The following is a 27,652-nucleotide window of genomic DNA, read 5'->3' as shown; positions in this document are numbered from 1 at the left end:
CAGGGAGAGGTCCGACCCTGCGTCCAATCTATTTCAACGAGCTTAATGTAACTGTTGGGAGACGTTCAACAGTAACTCGTGCATGAGGGTTTAGGTCAATATGCTGTCGTTTTTGAAAAAATTGAGGACATGTGTCGTGAGGTAGGATCCTCTTCGGACCAAGTGGAGGTGATACAACACTAAAAGGCAAACACATTTTACTTAAACATGTCAGATCCGCAACCTAATAATTTCCAAAAAAAATTGATGAATCTCCCCGATTCTAAAGCAACGTGTATATACTGTACTTGGAGAGTTGCGCCACAGTGAAGCGGAGTGGTGGCTGAGTGGTCATCGTGCTTGTCTACGAACCGCAACAATGTAAGTTTGAGTCACACTGTAGCTATATCTTTTTATACAAATTATATTATTATTTGAGGGAACGTGGAGGTAAAAATGCGAATAGAAACATTATGCAAACTGCAGTGAACTTTATTTCTACCTTGGTAACTGTGAGAATGTTTAGGACTATATTAATTCCAGGTAAAAAATAAAATGTACTGCAATTTGCATAATATTTTTGTTCCCATTTTTATCTTCACGTTCCCTCAGATATTAATTTATTTTGTACAAGAATTATAGCTGTGACAAGACTTGAACTTATGTCTACAAGATTCGCAGACAAGTATCTACAATGACCACTAGCGCACCACTCCGTTTGACTGTGATGTAACTCCACGTATATATATGTTGCATTGGAATTGGGGATTCATCAATTTTTCAGAAATTATTGGGTTGTGGACCTGACATGTTTAGGTAAAATTTGTTAGCCTTTTGGTGTTCTATCACCTCCACTTTGTACAAAGCAGATCCTGTGTCATGACATTTGACCTCTTTTTTTTTTTTCAAAAACGAAAGCATATTGACCTAAACTCTTATACACGAGTTATTGTTGAGTGTTCCCCTACAGGTACATTGAAGCTCACTGATATTCGTTGAAATTGGTTGACCACAGGGTGTAGCCTCTCCTTGTAAGATATTATGCTTGAGACACTTTTCTAGTAATTGTAGCCACTATGTTCACGAGTGCATGACAAGAGAGTGTAGAATTCTGCAAAGAATTCCTGCTGCCATTGCAGCATTAATAAGGCATTACATTATTTTCCCCGCAATGAAAGAATGCCCGAAAATCATTCAAGACATATCAATTATCACAATTTCCCAGTGATGTAGTGGCCTTAGATTGCACTCATATAAGAATAGGCTATATCAAATGTTGTGATATAACAGTCCCTTCTTTTATTGTTTAAGCACACTTGCATACTTTCAAATTAAATCTATAACAACATTTGTCTCGCATTCATCATAATAATGCTTTTATTGCTTCTTACTAGACATGTTTACGTCTTAGCAGTCTCTGCTACCCATAATCTTTAATAATGTCAACCATGTGTGACAAAACACTATTTCAACACACCACTAGGAGCACTTTATGTAAAGAAACAAAAGACGCTCACTGCCAAACGCGTTCAGAAATCTCACGGAAATGTCTTAATTTGTCTTTAACAATAAATTGCTTTGTAACAAATGTTGGAAATGTTTTCGTGAAACAGGATACTTTAACCGAAGTGTTAAATTAATAACAATTGTTAGTTAACATTTGTTAAGTAAAAGTTAACACAGAGTTGGAGAAACCGGGCCTGAGGAAAACAATGTTAAGTCTTTTGTAAATATATTTTTTCAATAATGATTTCCTTAATATGCACTAATGTAGAACTCAGCTGTCTAGTAAGTGGCTTTTTTAAAAATTGCTGGGCCCCAATAGTGGCAAGCGTGTTAACACAGTTCTTTTAAACAGCACTTTTATTCATTGTTCAACTTATCTCAGTTATTTCTAGAGTTGTAGAAGTCACTATGGCTTATTTTAGGTTTTGGCCAGGAGCTTTAAGACTGGATTCCCTTCATGACAACATGTGGCATTTCAGGTGAAAATTCTAACCCAAGACCCACCATGATTTTATTATTATTATTATTATTATTATTATTATTATTATTATTATTATTATTATTATTATTATTCAAGCGACTTTACTGTGGCGAAATTATGGGTCCCGGCCCTTTCTTACACTTAACTACTTCATGTATATAAATGAGTACTAATTTACAATATCATTTTTACAGATTTACAATGCTAGAATTTTAACAATTTTCACTTAAATATATGATAACAGTATAAAAACTGAATTGATAATAATAATAATAATAATAATAATAATAATAATAATAATAATAATAATAATAATAATAATAATAATAATCAAGAAAATGGTTTGAAAAACCTGCTGTAGAAGAAATGATGCACAAGATGAAAAGAGCATATGGTATAATTAGGAATATCTAAAACAGAAAGTGTTTATCTAAAGACCTCAAAATACAACACTCTAACACAGTAGTCAAACCGGAATGCCTATACGCGAGTGAGTGTCTAGTACTCAATTGCAAGCTGATTAAATTAAAGTATTGGAAAGAAAAATTATACGGAAAATACTCGGCCCACTAAGAACTACAGAACTGTGGAAATCAAGAAGTAATGATGAAATATACTGGAACATAGAAAACATAACAGTTACAATGCAGAAGAGGCGATTGATATTTTTTGGACATTTATACAGAATGTATAACAACAGGTTAACGAAGCAGATCTTCAAATATCTTTGGAACAAGAAGTCGACAACAACCTGGATTCATGAAGTCAAGAAAGCAGAACAGAGAGAGAGATTTTTTGAAATAAAGTGTTAAAAATGGAAGGATTCCAAGATCGTGAGGGTAAGAAAAGAGGCTCAAAATGGTCTGAAGAGAAGAAAACGAGGCATATTGAGCAGATGGAGTATAGGAGGAGGAAGAAGGAACAACAAAGGATGAAGCATTGAAATTGTCTCGTGGTCCCTAGAAGACCCTAACGGGGTGGGGGAAGTAAAAAAAATTAATGTTCCTGACATAGGTTTTTGAATTTAAAAAACAGCTATTTAAGATTTTACAATACAAAACTAATAAGAATTGCAAATGACTTGCAATGTCAACCCTGTTCAAACTCTTCCTGGAAGGAGCCTTACTACATCCCATTCTACAAGATGTGACACGTTGAAAATCCTTCCTTTCCAGGGTCTCTAAGTCTTTAAGGGATGCCTCTCCAAAGATGGATCAACACGTCGAGCTGACATCATAGTGATTGACCAAACTAAAGGAGCAGCTACGGTGATCGACCCAACCGGGAGATTTGAGGACAACGAACTCCAGCCAAAAACATCTGTGATGAGAAAAAGCCTAAAGCTGGAAATATGGACAAATATGGAAAATAAAATATGTTTTAAATCATTCCAAATATCATAATTCGTAAAGATATGACAAAATTTTAACTGTAGCTAAAGAAAAATGTATTTACATAGAAATTCCAGCCCTGGTCATAAATATTATTCTGTGTGAACTGATTGGGAGGTTGATTGGTTAGATTCCCTAATAGGGGTAGATATCTGTTGGATTTTCTCTCTCTCTGTGATCTAATATACAGTAAATTTAAGGAGAATACTCACCTCTCTGACAACGCCACCCATTAGGGAATGTTCAGACAAGCTCATATCTTTCTTTGCAGCAAAAATTCGAATGGAGCGATTAAACAAGGCACCACCTGTGTAGTGCATAATAGCAGGAGCAAATTCTGACTGAGGTACCAAAAAGATATCAAGTCGCCGATGCTGAAACATTTAAAATTCAAGTATATTTAAAAGCTCCAAGGTGTAGAACCAATAGGAAAAGACCAACTTTCATATAATTACAAGACTCATTGCAATGTTTCAGTACATTAATTTCACTTTTGTGTTGTTATGCATCTCACTGCTGTGTTGCAACCTATTAATATTATGCTGACACTTTTCCTGATCATGATGGTGAATGAATATGTGCGATTTTTTTTACGTTGCATTAACACAGATAACTCTTATGGCTATGATAGGATAGGAAAGGGCTAGGAGTGGGAAGGAAGTGGCTGTGGCCTTAGGTACAGCCCCAGCATTTGTCTGGTGTGAAAATGGGAAAAACCGAGCTCGATAGCTGTAGTCGCTTAAGTGCGGCCAGTATCCAGTATTCGGGAGATAGTAGGTTCGAACCCCACTGTCGGCAGCCCTGAAAATGGTTTTCCGTGGTTTCCCATTTTCACACCAGGCAAATGCTGGGGCTGTACCTTACTTAAGGCCACGGCTGCTTCCTTCCCACTCCTAGCCCTTCCCTGTCCCATCGTCGCCATAAGACCTATCTGTGTCGGAGCGACGTAAAGCAAAAAAAAAAAAAAAAGAAATGGGAAACCATGGAAAACCATCTTCAGGGAAGCTGAAGTGGGTTCAAACCCATCATCTCCTGAATGCAAGCTCACAGCTATGCAACCCCTAACTGCCTAACTGCATGGCAAACTTGCTCAGTTTTTGTTTTGAAGAGTTATAGGGAGGTACATTCAGGGAAATGGTGCAGACTATGGAGTGGTGATGAGAGTACAGGGAGGTATAAGACCACTAAGGATAACATATAGTTGTTAGTGTTTAACTGCCGAAGCATTGTAAAGAAAGGAATAGAATTAATTTAATATATATATTTACAAATACTGCAGTAGGAATTGAGTCATGACTAAGAAGTGATATTATGGATGTAGAAATTTTCTCATGGAATAAGTGTTTATCCTAGAGACAGGATGGGAATAGTAGGAGGGGAGTATTCATGCTGGCAAAAGAAGAATTTGTAGGTTACAAAAAGTTAAGGATAAGAAACTTGAAACTCTCGGTGTAAGGTTACGAAGGTGGTTTGAAAAGTCTGTGCAAAGTCCGAGAGTTGGCACCACCGGAGCATTTTCTTTTTCTAGGGGCTTTATGTCGCACCGACACAGATAGGTCTTATGGCGACGATGGGCTAGGATAGGCCTAGGAGTTGGAAGGAAGCAGACGTGGCCTTAATTAAGGTACAGCCCCAGCATTTGCCTGGTGTGAAAATGGGAAACCATGGAAAACCATCTTCAGAGCTGCCGACAGTGGGATTCGAACCGCCTATCTCCCGGATGCAAGCTCACAGCCGCAGCAGTGTGCCTCTACGCACACGGCCAACTTGCCCGGTAACCGGCGCGTATCAAGGTCATGTTGAGTTAGTAGCATCTCTTGAATGAATGCACACCAAGTTTCAGCCAGATTGGTCTATTTCTTTGTGTTTGGCATTCGTGTGAATCAAGGAAGTTGAGTAATTTTCAAGAAATGGATGAAAAAGAATTTCATGTGGTGATTAAACTTTACTTTATGAAAGGCAAAACGCCTCAAGAGACTAAAGAGAAGCTTGATAAACATTATGGTGACTCTGCACCTTCGATTAGAACAGTTTATAAGTGGTTTCAAAATTTTTGGGCTGGCCATATGGGCACAAGTGACGCTGAACGTTCTGTACGGTCTGTGGAGGTTACGAATCCAGAAATCATTGATCAAATCCATGATATGGTGATGGATGACAGAAGAGCTAAGGTGCGTGAGATTGCTAGTGTTGTGGGCATCTCGACTGAATGGGTACATAATATTTTGCATTAACATTTGGACATGAGAAAGCTATCCGCAAGATGGGTGCCGCGATTGCTCACGCTTGACCAAAAACGGAATCGTGTGAAGTGTTGCAAGGATGGTTTGCAGCTGTTCCAGAAGAATCCGGAGGACTTTAAGCGTCGTTTCATCACTGTGGATGAAACATGGATACATTACTATAATTCTGAGACCAAGCAACAATCTAAACAATGGGTTACCAAGGGGAAATCTGCACCAAAAAAAGGCGAAGACCGTTCCTTCAGCCGGAAAGTTTATGGCGACTGTCTTTCGGGATTCGCGAGGGATAATCCTCAGCGACTATCTGGAAAAGGGTAAAACTATTACAGGTGCATATTATTCATCGTTATTGGACCGTTTGAAAACCGAGCTGCAAGAAAAATGCCCGCGATTGGCCCACAAGAAAGTCCTTTTCCATCACGACAAATCACCAGCACACACCTCAGCAGTTGTGGTCGAAAAATTAATGGAAAAAGGATTCCAACTCATTTCACATCCCCCTATTCTCCAGACTTGGCTCCCTTGGACTACTATTTGTTCCCCAATTTGAAGAAATGGCTGGCGGGACAAAGATTTTGTTCAAACGAGGAGGTGATTGCAAACACTAATGGATATTTTGCAGACTTGGACAAATCCTATTATTCGGAGGGATCAACAAACTAGAACATTGTTGGACGAAGTGTATTAGCCTAAAGGGAGACTATGTTGAAAAATAAAAAAGGTTTACCCCAAACACGTAAGTATAGTCCTGGGCACATAAGGCCATACATTAAGGGTGCAGCCTTACCCTTTCTCCCCTGTAATGTTAAGGTGGTGATTTATAGTTACTTTTCTTGCTGTTAGGTATTTTGCAGTTCTTTTTCAGTGTTGGTAACCATACAGTTTAGGGACGTCTTTACATTTACCGTTAATCTGGCACGTTGGCAACGTTCAGTCACAGTTCTAGCCTGAATAGGTGTATAGCTGACAATTACACACCTTCTAAGTTTCCTATTTCTTAGTGCTTGATATAGGTTTGGTGTTTGTAGCAGTTACATTTCTTTTAAAGTATTAAACATTAGTGTTTATAGTAATATCATTAATACAAGTGATCATGGACTTCTAGTCTAGATATACCATACTGATGTTAAATCACTCTATCAATATACTAATACATGATAAATTTTAGCATAGAGTAGTGTAAGTAGCAAGTCATTAACTTCATCATCAGGTGACTGTTGCATTGTAACTGCTTTCACTTAAAATCAGACATCTTTTTCTATCATTCAACAGAAATGACAATTTTTATCTGTTAATATCCCTGAAGAAGGTGGTTTCATATTTTTAGGGAAAAGAAGAAATAACTTCATGCTAAAACTCAAAATTCTTACAGGTGCTGATTTGATATTTGCCACAAATTTGAAGAGAAGTCAAGATTATCATGGTGCTATGAACAGTGAGAAATCTCAGATGTGGCTGGAAACACAATTAATCATAGGATTAAGCTTGTGGAGCATCAACCTACAACGAATTGGAGGAAGGATCAATTAGTGGTAATCATAATAGATTGAATATTTTCTACTACTGAATTACGTAGGTGGTTTGAAAAGTTCTCGGAATGTACTAGAATTAAGTATCTTACCTCGGTGGAACTGCTTTTACTTTTTAACATAGTCTCCCTGTAGACTAATGCATTTGGTCCAGCGATGTTCCGATGCCTTGATCCCATTTCGAAAATGAGATTCCTCAAGGCCTGTAAAATACCTCTCCAATTCGGCTGTCAGTTCTTCCCTTGTAGAAAATCTCCGTCCATCGAGGAAAATTTCAACTTGGGGAATAGATGAAAGTCTGATGGTGCCAAATCAGGTGAATAAGGTGGATGTGGCAACAATTCGTACCGAAGTTCATGAAGTTTTGCCATGGCAATAACACTTGTGTGCAGTGGAGCGTTGTCCTGATGAAAGATGACCTTTTTCCTTGCAAAACCAGGCCTTGTTTCGCGTATCTTTTCCTGTAGTTGGTCTAGGAGGTTTGCATAGTATTGCCCCGTAATTGTTTGGCCAGTAGAAAGATAATCTATCAGCAGAATGCCTTTTGCATCCCAGAAAACTGAGGCCATGACCTTTCTGGCCGAACGCACTGCCTTTGCTTTCTTTGGTGGTGGTGAATCAGCATGTTTCCACTGCTTTGACTGCTGTTTTGTCTCTGGGGTATAGTAGTGGACCCAAGTTTCATCTGTAGTCACAAACCAGTGCAAAAAATCTTGTTGGTTGCACTGAAAACGGGCCAGACTTTGTTCGGACATTTCCAATCTGGTGCGTTTATTGTCCAATGTCAAGAGCCGCGGCACCCATCTTGCGGATAATTTTTCATACCCAATTCTTCGGTTAAAATATAATATACCCGTTCAGAAGACATTCCTACAGCTTCAGCAATCTCCCGCACTTTCAGTCGACGATCCTCCCTGACCATTTTATGCACTTGTGCGATAAATTCTGGGGTCGTAACACTTTTTGGCCGTCCACTACGCGGATCATCATCCAAGCTCTCCCGACCAAATTTAAACTCGCTGGTCCACTTGGCAACAGTTGAAAATGAAGGAGCAGAGCCCCCCAGTGTGTTCTGAAAGTCGGCATGAATTTCCTTTGCTTTCATACCTTTCTTGACAAAGTATTTAATCACTGCTCGAATCTCAGTTTTTTCCATTGTCACAAATCACTACGCGGGAACAACAACAAAGAGTCGTCACTACCACACTCCTGCAGCTAGAGCACTGATGCGCCACGTGTTCACTCACAAAGGATGTGTGATTATTGCGCGGCAACCTCGTTGCTCTAGCACTGACATCGAGTGGTGATTCCGAGAACTTTTCAAACCGTCCTCGTATATTTAATGATGTTACAGATTTTTTTTTTTTTTTCCCTTTAATTTATGGTCTCTAACTCCTGTTTCACAAGTTAATGACCTTGGTGTTTTATTCAGTTATAACCTATCGTTTAATGAACATATCTATATATATAAAATAAAAGTTTTGTCTGTACATTGCTCAGAATTTGAAAAGAATGGTATTTCTGTATCGGTCATGTCCACAGTAACAAGAAAATGATTTTTTACTTTTCTGTAATTTCTGTCTGTCTGTATGTACACGCATCACGAGAAAACGGCTGAAGAGAATTTAATGAAAATCGGAATGTAAAGTCGGGTGATGAACTGCTACAATCTAGGCTATAAATTATTTTAATCACGCTGAGTGAAATGGTAGTTTAGGGGAAGGCCTGAAATTTAATTCTCAAATATTCATGTTATTAGTGGTCGTGTCTTAATGAAAATAGCTAGAAAAAGATGGAAAATAAGTCGCTACAATATAGGCTATACACGCTGAGGAAAATGGTAGTTTAGGGGAAGGCCTAAAATTTAATTGTCAAATATTTATTTTATTAGTTGTCATATTTTCACGAAAATTGGTATGCAAAGTCGGGAAATAGGTCGCTATAACCTAGGCTATCAATAATGTTATTCACACTGAGTGAAATGGTAGAGCAGGGGAAGGCCTGAAATGTAATCTATATATAAAGTAAGTGTTTTGCCTGTACATTGCTCTGAATTTGAAATGAATGGTATTTCTGTATCGGACATGTCCACAGTGACAACGAAATGCATTTTTTTACTTTTCCGTAATTTCTGTCTGTATGTATGCATGTATGTAGGCCTACACGCATCACGATAAAACGGCTGAAGAGAATTTAATGAAAATCGGTATGTAATGACGGGTGATGAACCACTGCAATCTAGGCTACAAATTATTTTAATCACGCTGAGTGAAATGGTAGTTTAGGGGAAGTTCTGAAATGTAATTCTCAAATAAGTTATGTTATTAGTGGTCGTATCGATAAATACTACATAACTAACCTAACTTTAGTTATGTCGTAAGTTAGTAGTAGTTATGTAAGAAGTTATTAAATTTCCGATCACTTATGTCTTATACATTGTTACCGTACAGCATATAATCGGAGATATTCATGAATTTGGATTTTTGTTACTAATTCCATATCAGCGCCGAGTCACGAGAAAATGGGTAAAGAGAATTTAGTGAAAATCGGTGTGTAAAGTCTGAGAATAAGGAACTACAGTCTACGATATAAATACTTTTGTAAGACACCCTAATATCACAGAGTCGAAAGAAAACTAATGTGAAGGCCTGCAATATAGAAAGCTCATAAACTTTATCAACAATAACACTACATTGACCATTGTTTGCTGTGATGTGCTTTTTGTCTTCTGTTTCCTCTCATCCCCGATAGATAGGATTACTGCAGTGTACCGAGGTTTTTTTTTTAAAAATTTGCTTGACGTCGCACCGACACAGGTAGGTCTTATGGCGACGATGGGATAGGAAATGAATAGTGGTGTGAAGGAAGCGGCCTTGGCTTTAAGGTACAGCCTTGTGTGACTGGTGTGAAAATGGGAAACCATGGCATACCATCTTCAGGGTTGCCGGCAGTGGGGTTCGAATCCACTATCTCCTGGATGCAACCTCACAGCTGCGCGCCCCTCACCACACGGGCAACTCGCCTGGTCGTACCGACTGTAACAGCCTGCCTGTACATTGGTGGGAAGTAGCTGGGGTGTAAGATAACTTTATTCCTTAGCATGCCATTCCTCTGGTTCATACATTTTCTGATATATCAGGTACGTAACACACTGGTTCATCATAGAATTTGAGCTACACAATCCCTACTCTGAGGCACTGATTGGAATGTGTAGTGTGCATATTTAACGGAATAATGACAGAGGAGTGTTCACGGCAGTTTGCGACCTGGTTATTCCAGCTCTGGAACTTTGGACTCTTAGATCGGCACCGTAGTACTGTTAGTTGAAATTGAGAAAGTGTGCGGTTTTTCATTTGATCGAGTATTTTATATCATAACATTGCTTTCAATCGCTACATTCCTACTGATGTTTTTGTAATGACCTATGTTGAATTCAGTTCTGAAAACCACCAAGTCAGTCTTTCTGAGAATCCCGTAGCGAAGCACGGGTACATCAGCTAGTTGAAAATATTTGTAAGAAAGCATTTCAAAGATTGGGTTGCATTACTAGATATTCTAGAGAATTTTCAAACTTAGCTACCTATCGATTGCTGTATGTGTCTATGGTACGCCCTATACTAGAATACTGTACACCTGTTAGGAACCCTTCTCATCAGACCTCTATCCATAGATTAGATTCAGTACAACATAAATTTCTTCGTTTATATTCATTTAGAGCAGGATTCTCATATGATAATGTTGATTATACATCCTTACAACAGTCCTTAAATCTGCATAGCCTCCATTCCTTGGTGAATTGTCCACAACTCCTTGCAAAAATTAACGTAGATGTACCAGACAGACGCACAAGGTTCAAGAATACATTGTCTACAAATTGGCATAGAACTAACTACGCATTCATTGGGCCAATTGAACGAATGTCAAGATCTCTAAACAAAGTAGATATTGATGTATTTAACTGCTCATTGTCAAAATCGAGAAATCACTTACCTAATCTCCAGAATTGACTATTACTTTCCTGTGATTACTTGTAATATAACCTGTGTATATATCTGTACATATTTTTCTACTTATACTCCATTGGACTTTCTTTTTAGTGTGTTTTGTTTATTCTTCTCTACTGTTATGTAAAATGGTATTACCGTTAATAAAGTATTATTATTATTATGGGTGAGGCAGAATTGGGATGGCTCCACCACAAAACTCAACAAAAGATGAGCTGCAAAGGATGTGTCATATGAATCAAAGTCACTGAAAGAGGTACGGTAGCATGTAAACATAACTTTAGGTAGGTTAATGTTGTTTACTTTCATGTATGCATAACAATATTTCTCTCTCTCTCTTTTTTTTTTTTAACCAGGTATATTGTTAATGAGATTCTGCACAATGAAGGCCATACTTTGAGTCAGAGGAGGAAGAAGAAGAAAGAAGAGGAGGAGCTGAGGAGTAAGCTGTACCGTTGTAAGAGCTATTCCATGAGATTAAGGTTTTTCCAACTTTGCTGGGAAATAATACAGTTCTAATTGCCCTCTCCTTTTGGATATAACAGTGTAACATTTGAAAATTGTAGGGAAATGTTACCTTATACAATAATCTCATTTCTTCATTTGTTCTGATTCTCCATAAATCTTCCTCCTTCACCGGTCCATATATCTTCCTCAGTACTTTCCTTTACTACACATTTAATCTCCTCTCTGTGGCCTCAGTCAATACCCATGCCTCACTCCCATACATAAGTACTGGTTTAATTATTGTTTTGTAGAGAGTCAGTTTTAAAATTTTTACTTCTCAGAAAAAAGTAAAGTAAAGTAAAGTAAAGTAAAGTAAAGTAAAGTACAGTGCTCTGTAGGATCTGTTGGCAGCCTTAATACGATTTACAATATCTGTCTCAACTTTATTTTCTGATGTTATTACTGAGCCTAGATATACTGCTTCAAAGGTGTAATCATCTACTTGGAGTTTTTCGGTGTTCCTTCCACTTCTCTTCGTTACCATATAGGCTATTTAGATTTAGCCTCACTTATCTCTAAACCCACAAATCCAGCCGCATGTTTCAGCTCAGTTGTAAGTGCCCCGTTACTCCTAGCAGTTATCACCACACCATCCGCATAAGCCAAAACTTGGATTAGTCTATTGTAAATATTACCACCCGGATTAGTAGTTCTTGATCCTGCAGCTTTCTCCAGCACTATATTAAATAACACTGGTAATAAGGGATCTCCTTGCCTTAGGCCTTCATTGGTTCTGAAAGATCTTGACAGACTTCCCTGTACTTTTACCTGACTTCTGCTTTTCTCCAGGGTCATCTTAGTCAATTTTATTAACTTCTGTGGGAATTTAAAATACTTCATTGTTTCCAATGTTGATCTCTTTACTTTGTCATAGGCTTGTTTAAAATATATAAAAAGATGTCCTAGTCAAACATTGTATTTGTATGTCTTTTCCAGAGTCATTCTTGTGGTGAAAATATGGTCTGTCGTCAATCTTTCAGGTCTAAAACCAGCTTGGTACTCCCCTATAATTCTTTCTGCTCTATTACTAACTCTCTTTGTTATGTCTGTAGAGAGTATTTCGTACACTATACTCAGTAAGGATATACCTCAACAATTCTTGTATTGCATGCGTGACCCCTTCGTATGTATAGGGCATATATTTGCTAGTGTCCAGTCCTCTGGCATTTTACCTGTTTCCCATACCTTTTTAATTATCTCATATATTCTCCTCACCAACACTTCTCCTCCAGTTTGACCATTTCTGCAGTTATGAGATCATTCCCTGCGGCTGTACTGTACTTCAATTGTTTTATAATTTCACTTATTTCTTCAACCGATGGTGATCCCACATCGTCTTCATCCTCATCTCCATTCTCATTGTTCCTCTCTTCCCCCTCACACTCATCTCTCTCAGAAGTTTCCATACTGCCTGATCCTTCTTTTTGTTCATTTATTGGTCTGACAGAAAGTAATGTTTCAAAATGTTTTGCCCATCTTTCCAGAATTTGTTCTTTCCCAACAATCAGTCAATCAGTCTCATTCTTAAGCATATTCACTCTAGGTGGATATTCCTTCTTTACTTGTCCAAGCCCATGGAAGAAGTTTCTACCTTGTTTGTTTTCAAAGTTTTTCTGCACTTCATCCAATCTCTCCCTTCTATTCTTTTCTTGTTCCTTATCACTGTCTTTGCTATTCACAGTTTCTCTTCCAAAACTGCTATATAATTTCGAGTGGGTCTCTGTAGCATTCTTCGTCGGGCCAGATTTCTCTCTTCTAGGAACCTTACCCACTACTTCGTCATACCATTTATTTCTATTGTGTTTTCTTCTCTCTCCAAGTACTTCCTGCGCTGTTGTGGTTATTGCTAGCTTGGTTTCTTCCCACATTTTATTGATGTCCACATTCCCGTTTCTGCCCATCTGTAGTTTTCTTTGCAGCCGGTCTCTATACTCTTCCTCCTTCTTCTCATCCCTTAACAGCTCTACATTATAGACCTTGCTCTGCTCAGCTCTGTCCCTGGGTTTAATTGCCAGTCTTTCTTGGAACTTGATCCTCACTAGTATGTGATCTGAATCGCTGTCTGCACCACGCATGCTTCTCACATCCATAATATTGGAGGCATGTTGCGCATCTATCAGCACAGGGTCTATCTGGTTCTTTGTCAGACCATTCGGTGATACCCATATCTCTTTATGGATCTCCTTAGGGAGAAAACATGTGCTCTTAATCACCAGCTCCTTGCTAAAGGCAAAATCAATCAAATTCCATCCGTTCTCATTGGATTCTTGGTGTTTACTGTGATATCCTGCCACTGGGTGGTTTTCTTTCCCTTTGCCTACTTTGGCATTGTAATTAGGGTTGGATGCTGAATGCATGATTCAAAGCAGTGTATCAATTCATTCAAGTGTCCGAGTGAATCGATTCACAGGAATGGCGAGCTCATGGCATATGATTCAGCTTACTCCCAACGGACAGTGCTGAGTGGCACATTCACAGGTAACTAGCGGGACACTGGACGTTGGCGGAGAGCCGAGCTTCCGCTGCAGCGAGACAATGAATCATGGCACACCGAAGGAATCATGCGCTAGCACGGCTCAGTGACATACAAGATACACACGGCTCCTTGTCGGCACACTGGACACTGGTGGAGAGCCGAGCTTCCGCTGCAGCAAGACATACTGTGATCCATGGCACAAAGAAAGAATCGTACGCAGTCACGGATCAGTGAGAAACAACACACACATGGTTTATTATCAGTACACTGGACATTGGCGGGGAGCCGAACTTCCTCTGAAGCAATACATACAGAGCCATAGTACACTGAAAGAATCGTATGCTACAATGGACTCTCAAGCTCAGCTCATTTGAAAATAATACCCACTTGCATTCACTGTCCTCTTCTTACAGGGAGGTTTAAATAATAGATGGATTTATTTGCAGTGTTAAAAAGGTAGTCAAAACATAATTCTAAAGTAGCTAGTAAGTAGGTAGGCTGTTCGGTTATACTATTTATTAGTTTAATGAATCTTAGTATTATAACTTAGTTAACTTTGACAATTAATTAAACTCGACTCTAGCCTGCCCTATGACTATGAGTCATGCTCATGACCACTCAAAAGTACCTGTTTCATATTGGAAAGAACGGCTCAGTATTCTCTCAGTTCGTATGTCACATCGTTGCACAAGACTTCAATCATATGTGGGACATATGTGAGCCGATTGATGCAATAACTTAACCAACAGTATATATGTTTATATGTTGAATCAGGAAAACCAGTGGACTACTGTACATCTCAGGTAGCCTATACAAAATATGACGATTTAAAAAATCCTCTGCTGATAGAAAAAGACATATTTTCAAAAATGACTCAGCGAGTTGGACGTGCGGTTAGTATCACATAGCTATGCGCTTGCATTCGGAGGATGGTGGGTTCGAATCCAATCATTGGCAGCCGTTAAAATGATTTTCCATAGTTTCCCCATTTTCACACCAGGAAATGCTGGGACTGTACCTTAATTAAGGCCATGGCTGCTACCTTCCTCATTCCAGACCTTTCCCACCCTGCGTCGCTGGAAACCTTCCATGTATTAGAGTGACTAGCATTTTTTTTAAAGAAAGGAGTTCATAGTATGAAGACGATGGCAGCAGCGAGCACTGAATGCTGTTGCTGCTGTCTTACCAGTACATACTACGCAGATGCAATAGGAGCGGTGCGGTGACTCTAATGTGCCGTGAATCGGATCACTGTATCAATTCAGTAACGTGAATGGAATCAAATGAATCGATTCAGTAAAATGAATCGAATGTCCCATCACTAATTGTAATCCCCTAGGACAAATTAACATCATACTTGGGCATCTTGTCATATACTTGCTCCATTTTTTTCATAGAACTGTTTTTTCTCTTCCCCTTCGGCATCCTCTGTAGGGGCATGGACACTAATTAGTGATATGTTGGCAGATCTCCCTTTCAGTCTTAACTGGCATAGTCTGAGGCTTATTGCTTCATATTCAGTCACATTATGCCTGATCGATTTCTTGTCCATAAACCCTGTTCCTATTCTATTTTCTTCCTCCCCACTATTGAACAAAATGTAGTGCTGTAGATCTGCCACCTCGATTGTCTTCCATCTTATCTCCTGTAATGCTGCCACATCTATCTGACATTTAAGTAATTCCTCCTCCAATTTTCTACTAGCCCCAGCCTGAAAAATACTTCTCACATTCCATGTTCCAATATATCCCTATCGTTGCCATTTAGCACGCTTTAGTCATCGTAAGTTTAGGACCATCCAGTTATCGCTATTTGGTTCCTGAACAATATGTAGTTTTGTGGTGGTGAAGTTGTTAGCCCCATGCACCAACCCCCAACCATGGAGGACCAGGGTATCACTCTTAATCTGGATCATCAGCTTAGACATGTCCGGCTTGTGTGGCCCTACCAGGAGCATATGCTCCCGCCGGCGTAGCTCTCAGGATCATTTGAACACGCAAGCCTCCAAAACACCCGGCAAAATGTATTTTGCCTTTGTCAATGTGGTGATACCATCGGGAAGACGGAGATGACTTTGCCGTTTAAATACTAGTACTCATGTTTATTATTATGTTTGTTTATTCATACCCCCGCTTTGTAATTCAGTGACCATGGAATGGCTCTTGATGTGTAAATTACCATATATTTATTTTTTATTGCATAATCCAGACTTAATATTTGTGAGCGAAAAGATAGCACATCAGTGTGTTAAATCTGTATGTGCTCCTACTCCGAATACACAGCATCGCCCAATAATGTGTCAACTGGTAGCTGCCATTAGACCTCAAGAGGTCTACTTTAAAAGGAGATATAATTTTAAGAAAGCTAACTGGGAAAGATTCACCAACTTACTGGAAGAGAAGATCAAACCACTCAATCCAATTCCAGAAGCGTATGAACAGTTTAATAATATCATCAGGGAGTGTTCTAGAGCTACAATCCCTAGAGGATGTAGAACAAACTACATACAAGGTCTAACTCAAGAAACCTCTGCCCTCTTAACAGAGTATCATAAACTCTTCGAAGAAAACCCTTTCAGCAATGACACCATCACAATGGGACAACAAGTAATCTCTTCTATTTCTGCAGTAAAACGGGCACAGTGGTTAAGGTTGATGGAAGAGATTGACATGGGAAGAAGTAGTCAAAAAGCTTGGCGATTACTTAGACGACTCAGTAGTGATCCTAATAAAACTTCAACACATTCCAGTGTCACAGCAAACCAAATAGCACATCAACTTCTACGAAATGGACAACCATCAAATCCATGTCGGCTTCAGAATAAAGGAATTGAGAGGGATTATGAGCAGGAGACAGATACACTCACTAAACCTTTTACTTTATCTGAGCTGAACAGAGCAATAAATCAGTGTAAGAATGGTAAGGCTGCCGGCCTAGATGAAATATGTGTTGAGCAAATTAAGCAATTTGGACCTGTTGCTAAACAATGGTTACTGGAACTATACAACAATTGTATAAACACCTGCAAATTACCACGTGTGTGGAGGAAATCCAGAGTAATCGCAATTCTCAAACCAGGAAAAGACCCAAATGATCCAAAAAATTACAGACCTATCTCACTGTTGTGTCATCTGTACAAGATCTTAGAACGGATGATCCTGGAAAGACTTACTGTAATCATTGAACCACTTCTTATTCCAGAGCAAGCAGGATTCCGTAAAGGAAAAAGTTGTACTTCACAGGTCCTCCATCTGACACAGTATATCGAAGATGGATATGAAAATCATAAAATCACAGGGGTGGCTTTTATCGACTTATCTGTTGCATATGATACAGTTAATCATCGTATACTGTTGCGCAAATTATACAACATGACAAAAGATTACAAGATGACTCAAGTAATTTGCAATCTTCTCCAAAATCGTAGGTTCTTCGTTGAATTTCAGGATAAGAAAAGTCGATGGAGGAAACAAAAGAATGGTCTGCCACAAGGCAGTGTTCTCGCCCCTATGCTCTTTAATATCTATACAAATGACCAACCTCTTCCAGTTGCCACCAGAAGTTTCATATATGCGGATGATCGAGCTATTGCTACTCAAGCAAACTGCTTTGAGGTTGTAGAAGAAAAGTTATCAGAGGCTCTTACTGAACTATCCTACTACTACAGAGGAAATCAATTGAAGCCTAACCCATCTAAAACTCAGGTATGTGCCTTCCATTTAAAGAACAGACAGGCGTCAAGGAAATTGCAGGTAGTATGGGAAGATACTCAACTAGATCACTGCCCAACACCTAAATATCTAGGTGTAACATTGGATCGTGCTCTCACCTACAAACAACACTGCATGAACATCAAGCAGAAAGTGTCCGCTAGAAACAACATCCTTCGCAAGTTGTCTGGAACCAACTGGGGTACACATCCAAAGACGTTGTGAACTACAGCCCTGGCTCTGTGTTACTCCGCTGCAGAGTACGCTTGCCCTGTTTGGTACAGATCAAGTCATGCTAAACAAGTTGACATTTCTCTAAATTAAACATGTCGACTCATTACTGGCTGCTTGAGACCAACTCCACGAGATAGAATCTACTGTTTGGCTGGAATCGCCCCACCAGATATAAGAAGAGAAGTTGCATCCATGAATGAGAGAACTAAAGCACTTGCCTCATGTGCACACCCATTAAATGGATATGAACCTGCCCACCGAAGATTGAGGTCTAGGAGGAGTTTCCTGAATACAACCGAAGATTTAAACGAATCTGCCCAATCCACACGGTTGAGATTATGGAGAACTAGAAATCCTCAACTTGCTGATTGGATGCTACCAATTGAACATCTCCCCCCAGGACACGAGGAACATTGGTCTACGTGGAAATCGCTGAACAGGCTTCGCACTGGGGTTGGTAGATCAAGAACCAATATGGTAAAGTGGGGCTTTCCTGGCACATCCAGGCAATGCAAATGTGGTGAAGACCAAACCACAGCCCATTTCATGAACTGTAGTAAGTGTCCTTTAAGTTGCACAATAGAGGACTTGATGGCTGCAACACCTAATACCCGTGATTTGGCAAAATTTTGGGCAGACACTATTTGATATGTATGTCACTAAGTACCATTATGCAATGTAAAATGTATGCTTCTGATACGAATAAATAAATATTTTTGTTATTATTATTATTATTATTATTATTATTATTATTATTATTATTATTATTATTATTATTACTATCTCCCTTAAAATGTAAATAAACTAATATTTAATATAGTAAATTATGCTTATTTCATTTATTTCATTGCATATAGATATTACTATGACAACATAACTTCTTTATGATGTAGATACAGTATAAAAGCATTTCTTCCCAATAGATTTGTTATACACCCCACATGGATGAGGGATGCAGGTGAAGAATACACCCACGGAATCCCCTGCCGGTTGTAAGAGGTGACTAAAAGGGGCGACGAAGGGATGATTGTATTAGAACCATGAAAGTACTTGTGATTAGTATAATCACGTGGGGAACACCATGGGTCGCCTTTACTTATGAGTAGTACCACTATGTTAGGTACACAATAGGTTTGTGATTAGTAGCAATATAAGGTGAGTGTATGGGTTTTCCAGTACCCGTGATTAGTACCATTGTGAGAAACACCACGTGTCTGGGCGTTGCCTGTGATTAGTATCACTATATCAGCGACACCATGGGAATACTGGCGCCCGTGATTAGTACACCTAGGTGAGGTACACCATGGGTTTGCGTTGCCTATGAGTGGTGCCATTATGTGAGAAACACCATAGGTCTGCATTACCTGTACAAAGTAGAATACTTGTGAGTAGTACCATAATGTGTTGAACACCGTGAGTCTACACTATTTTTGATTAGTACCGCAACATGACAAATACCATGGTTCTACTTTACTAGCGATAAGTACCATTATGAGGGGCTGTTGACCTGGATTTTGGACTCCTTTAGACAACGCGCATCCTTTATTAAGGATTGTGCTTTAGAAGCAGTCCCTTGGTCAGTAATACCATTGTTTATGATAGTTTCTGAACTGGATCCACTGACTGTTTTAAATTCATATCCATCCATTCATTCTTCATCATCATATTTTTTTATTCTGGTCAGTGGATGATTTTGAACTTCTAAATTGTCATTACAATTCGTCTCATTTTGTACCATTAGGGGCTGCTGACCTAGATGTTAGGCCCCTTTAAACAACAAGCATCATCATCATCAGATTTGTTATACCTACACCAATCAAACTACAGACTAGGGAAGTATCTTTTATTAAGATACATAATGTTCTTGCATATATGTATAATTGAAGAACTTAAGATCCATATACAGGTAAGTGGGTTGCCCTATGGTAAAAGTTGAAACTGTGTAATTTGGGAGAGAGCAAGCCGATGTGGTAGGCCTATTACGCGTCATAAGAAACTGAGTGAACTGGCTGTGCAGTTTGATGACATTGCTGTGAGCTTGCTTTCAGGAGATGGTGGATTCAAGCCCCACAGTCGGCAGGTCTGAAGGGTTTTTTTTTTTTTTTTTTTTGGTTCCCTCATTTTCATTTCAGGCTAATGCTGTGGCTGTACCTTTATTAAGGCAACAACCGCTTATTTTCGTTTTAAGTCCTAGCCCCCTTTCCTATCCCATTCTTGCCTTACAACCTGTTTTCATGTCATTTAAGCCAATATATATGTAAAAATCTGGTAATGTTATTTGACTCATTAGCACCCCTGTACCTTTCCTGGGCTTCCCTAATGTTGTAAGCTTGAGATAAACCAAGTTGCAAGCTGAAAATATGTTTAAAATGCCCCCCATCCCCTACTGCTTATTGAAGAAAGAAGACAACATCCAAGCAAAAGGAAGGACACTGGGCTGAGTGGCTCAGACGGCTGAGGCGCTGGGCTTCTGACACCAACTTGGAAGGTTCGATCCTGGCTCGGTCCGGTGGTATTTGAAGGTGCTCAAATACATCAGTCTCATGTCCATAGATTTACTGGCATGCAAAAGAACTCCTGCAGGACAAAATTCTGCCACCTCGGCATCTAAGAAAACCGTAAAAGTACTTAGTGGGATGTAAAGCTATCAGCATTATTATTAAAAGGAAGGACAGTTTGTTCTATGTGGTAAGTTCTTGAACTTACAGAAATTGCAATGTATTATACAATCTAGATTCTTTCTCTCTTTCCCCTCCCCCCTCCCAGTCCCTTTAATAATACAGTTGTAGTAATGCATACATCAGAATAAAGGCAGGTAATGTTTAAAATTAATTTAAGCGAGTGAAGGAGAGAATGTATGACTAGCTCAGGTTGGTGTGTTCGAGTCCGGCAGTATTTGAAGGTGCTCAAATACGCCAGTCTCCTGTTTAGGTCTACCGGTACATAAAATAACTCTTGCAGGACGAAATTCTGGCACCTCAACGTATATGAAAATGATAGAAGTAGTTAACAGAACTAATAACATTATTATTTTCAATTCCGCAGTGAGCTTGAAAGCTGACCTAATTTCCATTCACGTAACTTGGCACATTAGTGTTCCTATATGGTGGGTTCGAGTCCGGCGGTATTTGAAAGTGCTCAAATACGCCAGTCTCATGTCTAGATCTACCGGTACATAAAATAACTCTTGCGGGATGAAATTTTGGCACCTCGGCGTATATGAAAACGATAGAAGTAGTTATGGTAGTAGAACTAATAACATTATTATTTTCAATTCCTCAGTGAACTTGAAAGCTGACCTAATTTCTGTTCACGGAGCTTGGCACATTAGTATTCCTATATGTTTCCTGGATAAGCTTGAAGATATAACCAGCCTGCAGGCTGAAAATATGCCCAATAATCTCTCTCCTTACTGGTTACTGAAAAGAGAAGGAAATGTTTGCGCAAAAGAAAGGGAAGTTCTTAATTGATGTCTGGAACTTTCGAAAATCACATTACAAAGACTTATTAAACAAATTGCATCATTTAACATGCCCCTCTTTTCAAGACCATGGTTATAGTACGCCTACTGTGTATCAAAATAAAGACCGAAATATGTAACATTAATTTGAGTGAGAAAATGTGTTTATTTACTTAATTCCTCATTGAGCATGGGAACCGACTTAATTACGAATATCTTGATTTATTTCATCTTAACTTGTATCATTTACTAGGGTAGGGAAACATTCATTATCGATGCTTACATTGAGGTTAGTTTGTTATGGTTATGTCTGGTGATTTTAATATGTAACCAGGCAGGTTGGCAGCAGTGATCAGCCATTACAAAAAAGAGAAAAGAAGAGAATCGGGGGGCAATGTTTACGTTCTAGTGTATTGCCTTACGTGGCAATTACTATAGTTTTTATTTTTGCACTGACTTTTCAAACGCCCCTCGTATCTCTGTATATAATGGGCAATCTGATGTTTTTGGGATGTACTGATCCTGAATCAATCTGATCTCATTGGTATTGTACATCTGTATCAATTACATTTATTTGGTAAAAATAGTTAATGAAATAAATTGTATGAACAGGTGCGTTCAGAACCGAGGGTCGGGAAGACGGTGGTATAAGCTGAAGACATTCGAAAGGACTAGTAACAAGGGACGTCATAAAAGTGCCTGCCATGTCATAAATTTGCTTTAGATATGTTAGAAGACGAGGACGCGAGGTTTCGGTCTGCAAAACAAAAGACTTTAGGAAACAATACTTCCTATATCCTGGATAAAAACTAAACAGTGTGGAGGAAAACATCATACTCGTAACAATTGTGAACAGCCAGTGAATGCAGTCATAAAATCAAAACAAATCCCGAGTGATAGCCGATGTTTCTAAACATATTTATGTGAGTGTGGAGGGAATTGAATGCAATAGCTCAAGATACAGATGCCAAATGTATTCGCCAATGAGAAAAAGCATCATAGTAAATAGCCAGCCTTTATTCAAGAAGACCAAGAGAGATCAACGTGAAGGGTGCTCAGGGGTGGAGCCGAAGGAGGTGATAAGTTTAGAAGCAGGCAGTGCAGAGAATCATTCTGGTGGTCATTCATTTATTCTGTTTGTTATTTGAAACTGTGGTCATTCTGACTCTAAGTCATTCAAAGTTAGTCACCCGAATTCTAAGTCTGATTGTCATTCTCACTGTCAGTTACTTTATATTTATCTGACTTTGTCTGATAACTGAAATGTGTGTTGAGGAGACTTCATCATCATCATCATCATCATCATCATCAGTTAATCGTCTCCAGTTTCCCAGGTGCGGTGTATGAGCGCTCGCCACTTCAGTCGATTCAGGTACTATTCTTCTTCCTATACTTGGTTCCAATCCACTCCTCTATGTTCTAGATCTTGTCTGACTTGTTTGATCCATCTCCTTCAAAGTCTGCCTCTAGGTCTTTTGCCGTCTAATGTTTTCTCCAACCATTCCTTAGCTACCGAGCAAGAATTCATTCTCATTACAGGGTCATACCATTTCAATCTTGATCTGATTATGGTATTAAATAACGATTCTCCTATTTGAATCTCTTGGCGAATCCACTCGTTGCAGACCTTATCTCTCCTGGTTTTTTGTAGCATTGTCCGGAGGAATTTCATTTCTGCAGCTTGGAGTCTCCTTTTATCTCTGCCTGTGATGATACAAGTTTCAAGGCCATAGGTTGTTAAGGGTAAGAAGTAAGCTTGATAAAGTGTTCGTTTGTCTAGTATTGGAATCTGGCTGTCCCAGAGAAGGCTTCTAACCTGATAGTAAAGGACGGCTCCTCTTTGAACTCTGCTTGTGATTTCAGCATTTGATCGGTTATCTTCAGTCAGGACATTACCGAGGTAGTGGAAGTGGTTAAATTCTTGCAATCTATCTGTCTGCTGTGATATTTGCTCCTGACTTTTGTCTGTTGACTGTCATAACAATTGTTTACTTAAGGCTGATTTTAAGTCCAAATTCCTTAAAATGACAATTCCAAGTATTAACCTTTCCTTGAACTTCTTCCTCACTACCTCCCCAAATCACCACATCATCTGCAAATGCAAATGCTTTGAATGCACTGTTCTTGCTGTGCTATTTCACTCTTTTCATTTTCTCATCCATCACTGTGATGAATAGTAGAGGTGAAAAAGTGCTGCCTTGTTGCACTCCTTTACTTGTTACAAACCAGTTGGAATAGCCATTTCTTTTCATTTTCTCATCCATCACTGTGATGAATAGTAGAGGTGAAAAAGTGCTGCCTTGCTGCACTCCTTTACTTGTTACAAACCAGTTGGAATAGCCTTTCCTACCCTTACACAGCTCTGGCAGTGTTTTTACAACATTTTTACTTTACTGATGAGAGCTACTGGAACGTTTCTCCTTCTCAAGCAATCCCAATGTTTATACCTCAGTATGCTGTCATAGGCTTTTTCTACGTCCAGAAAGATAAAAATGCCATTTTTTCCCTTTTCCCAATATTTCTCCATTATCATCCTAACAGCAAAAATTAGATCTGTTGTTGATCTGTTACTTTGAAACCTGTATTGTTCTTTCTCAAGCTGTGGCTCAATGATCAATAATAATATTTTCTCTATCACGTTCTCCATCAACTTAAGTCCATGAGACAAGATTGTGATTCCTCTATAATTGCCACATATCCATCTATTTCCTTTCTTGAAGAGGCTATACAAACCTCAGTCCAGTCAGTTAGGACTTTTTCTTCATTTCACACAGCATTCATCATTCTAAATAGCCACTGAAGTCCATGAGTTCCAGCAGTTTTAATCATGTCTGAGCTCACCTCATCAAGGCCAGGTGATCTGCCTTTGCTAATATTGTTCAGAGCAATTTCAATCTCAAACCAAGTCAATGGGGATTCACTTTTTCCAGTCTTGTTCCCAGTATCCAATTCCAAATCTTCTTGAGTGATTTCTGCTGGTCTGTTCCATTATACAAGGAAGAAAAATACCTTTTCATCTCTTTCCGAATGTCTTCCTCTCTTCACGTTATAGTTCCATCATCTCTTTCCAATGCATTAATTGGTACATGAATAATTCTTTTGTTTTTCACAATTCTGTACAGAAGTTTCTTATTTTCTTTACTGTCTTCTATTAATTTGCCAGTAAATTCAAGCCAGTTTTTCTTCTTTCTCAGATTTAATTACTCTTTTTGCTCTGAGTTTCAGGTCTCTATACTTCTGTTCTAGTTCTCTCAGTTTTATGTAATCCTTATCTGCGCCTTTTAGTTTCTCTTTATCTCTTTCTCATCTTGCCATATTCCTATCTTCTATGGCTTGCTGAACAGAATCATTCCACCAAGAAGTTTCCTTTTCTTTTGGTATATAACTTTTTCCCCCCTACAATATCAACAAGTATTTTCTTGATCCGGGCCCATTCCTTTTCTCCCATTTCTCTCTCATCTGTCAGGAGGTGGTCACGGATCCTTCTTTGGTATTCTTCCTTTTTATCAGGTTCATCCAATTTCCACACCCTTAATTTGGGTTTTTGCCTGGTCTTCACATTTTCCACTGGGATGTTTATAAAGGTTGCCATCAGTAATCTGTGGTCACTGTCCAAGCAATACTTTCACATCGATGATAAACAAACCGGCTTCCTTATTAGAGGCAATGTAATCGATTAAAGATTTCTGTTATCCATCCCAGCTGTTTCTTGTACTTTATGGTTGGGTATTTTCTGGAAAAAGGTGTTCTTAATTATGGGTTTATTTCTTAAACAGAAGTCCAGCAGATCTTCACCTTCTTGGTTTCTGTTTATAAAAGTCATTTGGACCAATCACATTTTCATACCCTGTTCTATCAACACCAACTTGGGCATTCAAATCTCCCATCAAGATTATATTATTCTCTTCAATATGCTCTTCCAGGTCATCCAGGAATGTGTCTTTCTCCTCTTGAGTACACCCAGATTGAGGGGCATATACCTGGATTATGGTTAGGACCTCTTTTCCTATTTTCTATCTTAGCTTAATTATTCTATCATTGACATATTCTACATCCAACACTATGTCAAGAGAGAGCAAGTGAGATACATTCTGTTGTTAATGATGTCCTCCAGTGTCCTTCCCCGATCTGTAATGTCCATCTTTATGATGTGTATCCAGTGGGTTCTTGGTCTTCCCACCATCCATTTTCTTGCTACATGTCTCTCCAAGTTAACATAAGTTGTCCTTATTGGCTACATCCTCATTACATGCCCGAACCATCTCAATCTGGACGTGCTGACCCGATCTATCAATGTCGTCTCAATACCAGCTTCCTTTCTAACCATGTCTTTTTGTGGATGATGTTATTCTCTATAGAGTAATAAATAAGTTACAAGCTTGTAAGCAACAGCAAAATGACCTCGACAATGTTGTGAGATGGCCAGCAGGCAATGGTATGGTGATAAACGAGGTTAAAAGTCAGGTTGTGAGTTTCACAAATAGGAAAAGTTCTCTACATGTACCATTTCAACCATATACCAATCCTGACATTCTTAAATTTCTGGCAGTACTGGAAATTGAACCTGGACCGCAAGGACAGCAGCTGATAACACTAACCGTTAACTACGGGGTGGACGAACTGGAAGTGAAAATCATTAAGACGATCTAATATACCAAACGAGATATTTTAAAACCAAACAATGACCCTTGTTTTGGGTTATGAATGATGTACTAGGGACTACTATGTTAAAAGTGGAGTGATACAGAATAAGGACAATTTCTGTAATTCTATGCAGATGTATCCAGACAAACAGTGATTCCTGACAAAAGTGCTGTTTGAAAGATAGCATTTAAATGGAGACATTTTGTTTATTGTCTGTTGTTTGTGTTCCTTGTAAACTCTTCGGAGGGACGTCCCAATTTACAACAACTGGCTTCAATGATTGGAAGCATGGAAATCAGCAGGTGATGTAATATAAGAATTCCCACTCTCATTGTGATTATGTGCTAATGTGTAAAAAACGGGATAGTGAACTGTGTAGAGTTGACAGCCATCTGCTATTTCAGTTAGAAGAAGAAGAAGAAGAAGAAGAAGAAGAAGAAGAAGAAGAAGAAGAAGAAGAAGAAGAAGAAGAAGAAGAAGAAGAAGAAGAAGAAGAAGAAGAAGAAGAAGGAGGAGGAGGAGAATAAGAAGAATATTGGAGTTTTGTACTCCAGAGAGAACAGTTAAGAAACTGTCCTCTTGTGGATTAGCATTCCGGGATAAAGGTGAAGTATTTGGTTCTGTTAAGAACGGAAATTTTCTACGATGTCTAGAACCGAATTTGACCCATTCTTGAACGGTTACAGAGCCCAATCTGAAAATCCTGGTGAAGGGAAGACTTGCTATTTATCATTTGGGATCTTTGAGGAACTCATTCAGAGTATGAGACAAACTGTAATAATTGACATAGTAAGAAAAGTGAAGGAATCCAAATATTATTGTGGATTTTACATCTGACTTCAAATGCCATGACTAATTGAGCTTTGTTCTCAGATACATGAATAAAGTGGGGTCAGTTCACTTTTAAATTGCAGTTCCACTGCTGCTGAAAACTTCCTCCGGCATGTCCCACAATATCGTATGCAATCTTGGATGGCAATGTCGCCAACTTTTCAAGAACGCAACATAGCTCTTCTCAGCCCCAAACCAAGAAAGGCTCCTGGACCATACAACACCCCTTGAGAACTCATTCTTAATGGAGGCTTACCTCTTAAAACAAGGCTCTTTTCTTTGATCCTAATGATATGGGAAACCCAAAACGTACCTGCCAAAATGAAAAATTCTCCCCTAGTCACCATCTTCAAAAAGGGCAAATGAATTATCTGTGGTAACCACCATGGCATCTCCCTGCTGTCCATAGCAGGTAAAATATTCGCCAGGATCCTGTTGAATTGACTTCAGATTCTCTCTGAGAAATACTTCCTGAATCACACTGAGGGTTTTGCACATCCAGAGGCACCACAGACATGATCTTCTGCACTAGACAATCGCTTGAAAAATGCAGAAAACAACAGAATTCTTTATGTCTTATGACCTAGAAAGGGCCTTTGATACTGTGCTGAGAGTTGCTATGAGAATGGTTTTAAGGCAGTTTGGCTGTCCTGCATT

The 27,652-nt window shown here is 38.9% G+C and overlaps 1 protein-coding gene across 9 annotated transcripts in view; it reads right to left on the bottom strand.

The window, feature by feature from the left end:
- LOC136874009 (DNA polymerase lambda) overlaps positions 1–27,652 on the bottom strand; it is a 182,985-nt gene that overhangs the window by 29,392 nt on the left and 125,941 nt on the right. For 8 of the 9 annotated variants that reach the window (XR_010860209.2, XM_067147464.2, XM_067147462.2 and 5 more), the window contains one exon: positions 3,570–3,731. The exons of the other annotated variant lie outside the window; for it this stretch is intronic. Coding sequence is in view for 7 of the 8 variants with exons in the window: in XM_067147464.2 (XP_067003565.2) it covers positions 3,570–3,731 (162 nt within the window). In the remaining variant the exon portion in view is untranslated. The remainder of the gene's footprint in view (positions 1–3,569; positions 3,732–27,652) is intronic. 9 annotated transcript variants of the gene reach the window in all.

The sequence above is a fragment of the Anabrus simplex genome, chromosome 5 (genome assembly GCF_040414725.1).
Source record: "Anabrus simplex isolate iqAnaSimp1 chromosome 5, ASM4041472v1, whole genome shotgun sequence".
Taxonomy (NCBI): domain Eukaryota; kingdom Metazoa; phylum Arthropoda; class Insecta; order Orthoptera; family Tettigoniidae; genus Anabrus; species Anabrus simplex.
This window is presented reverse-complemented; position numbering and strand designations above follow the sequence as displayed.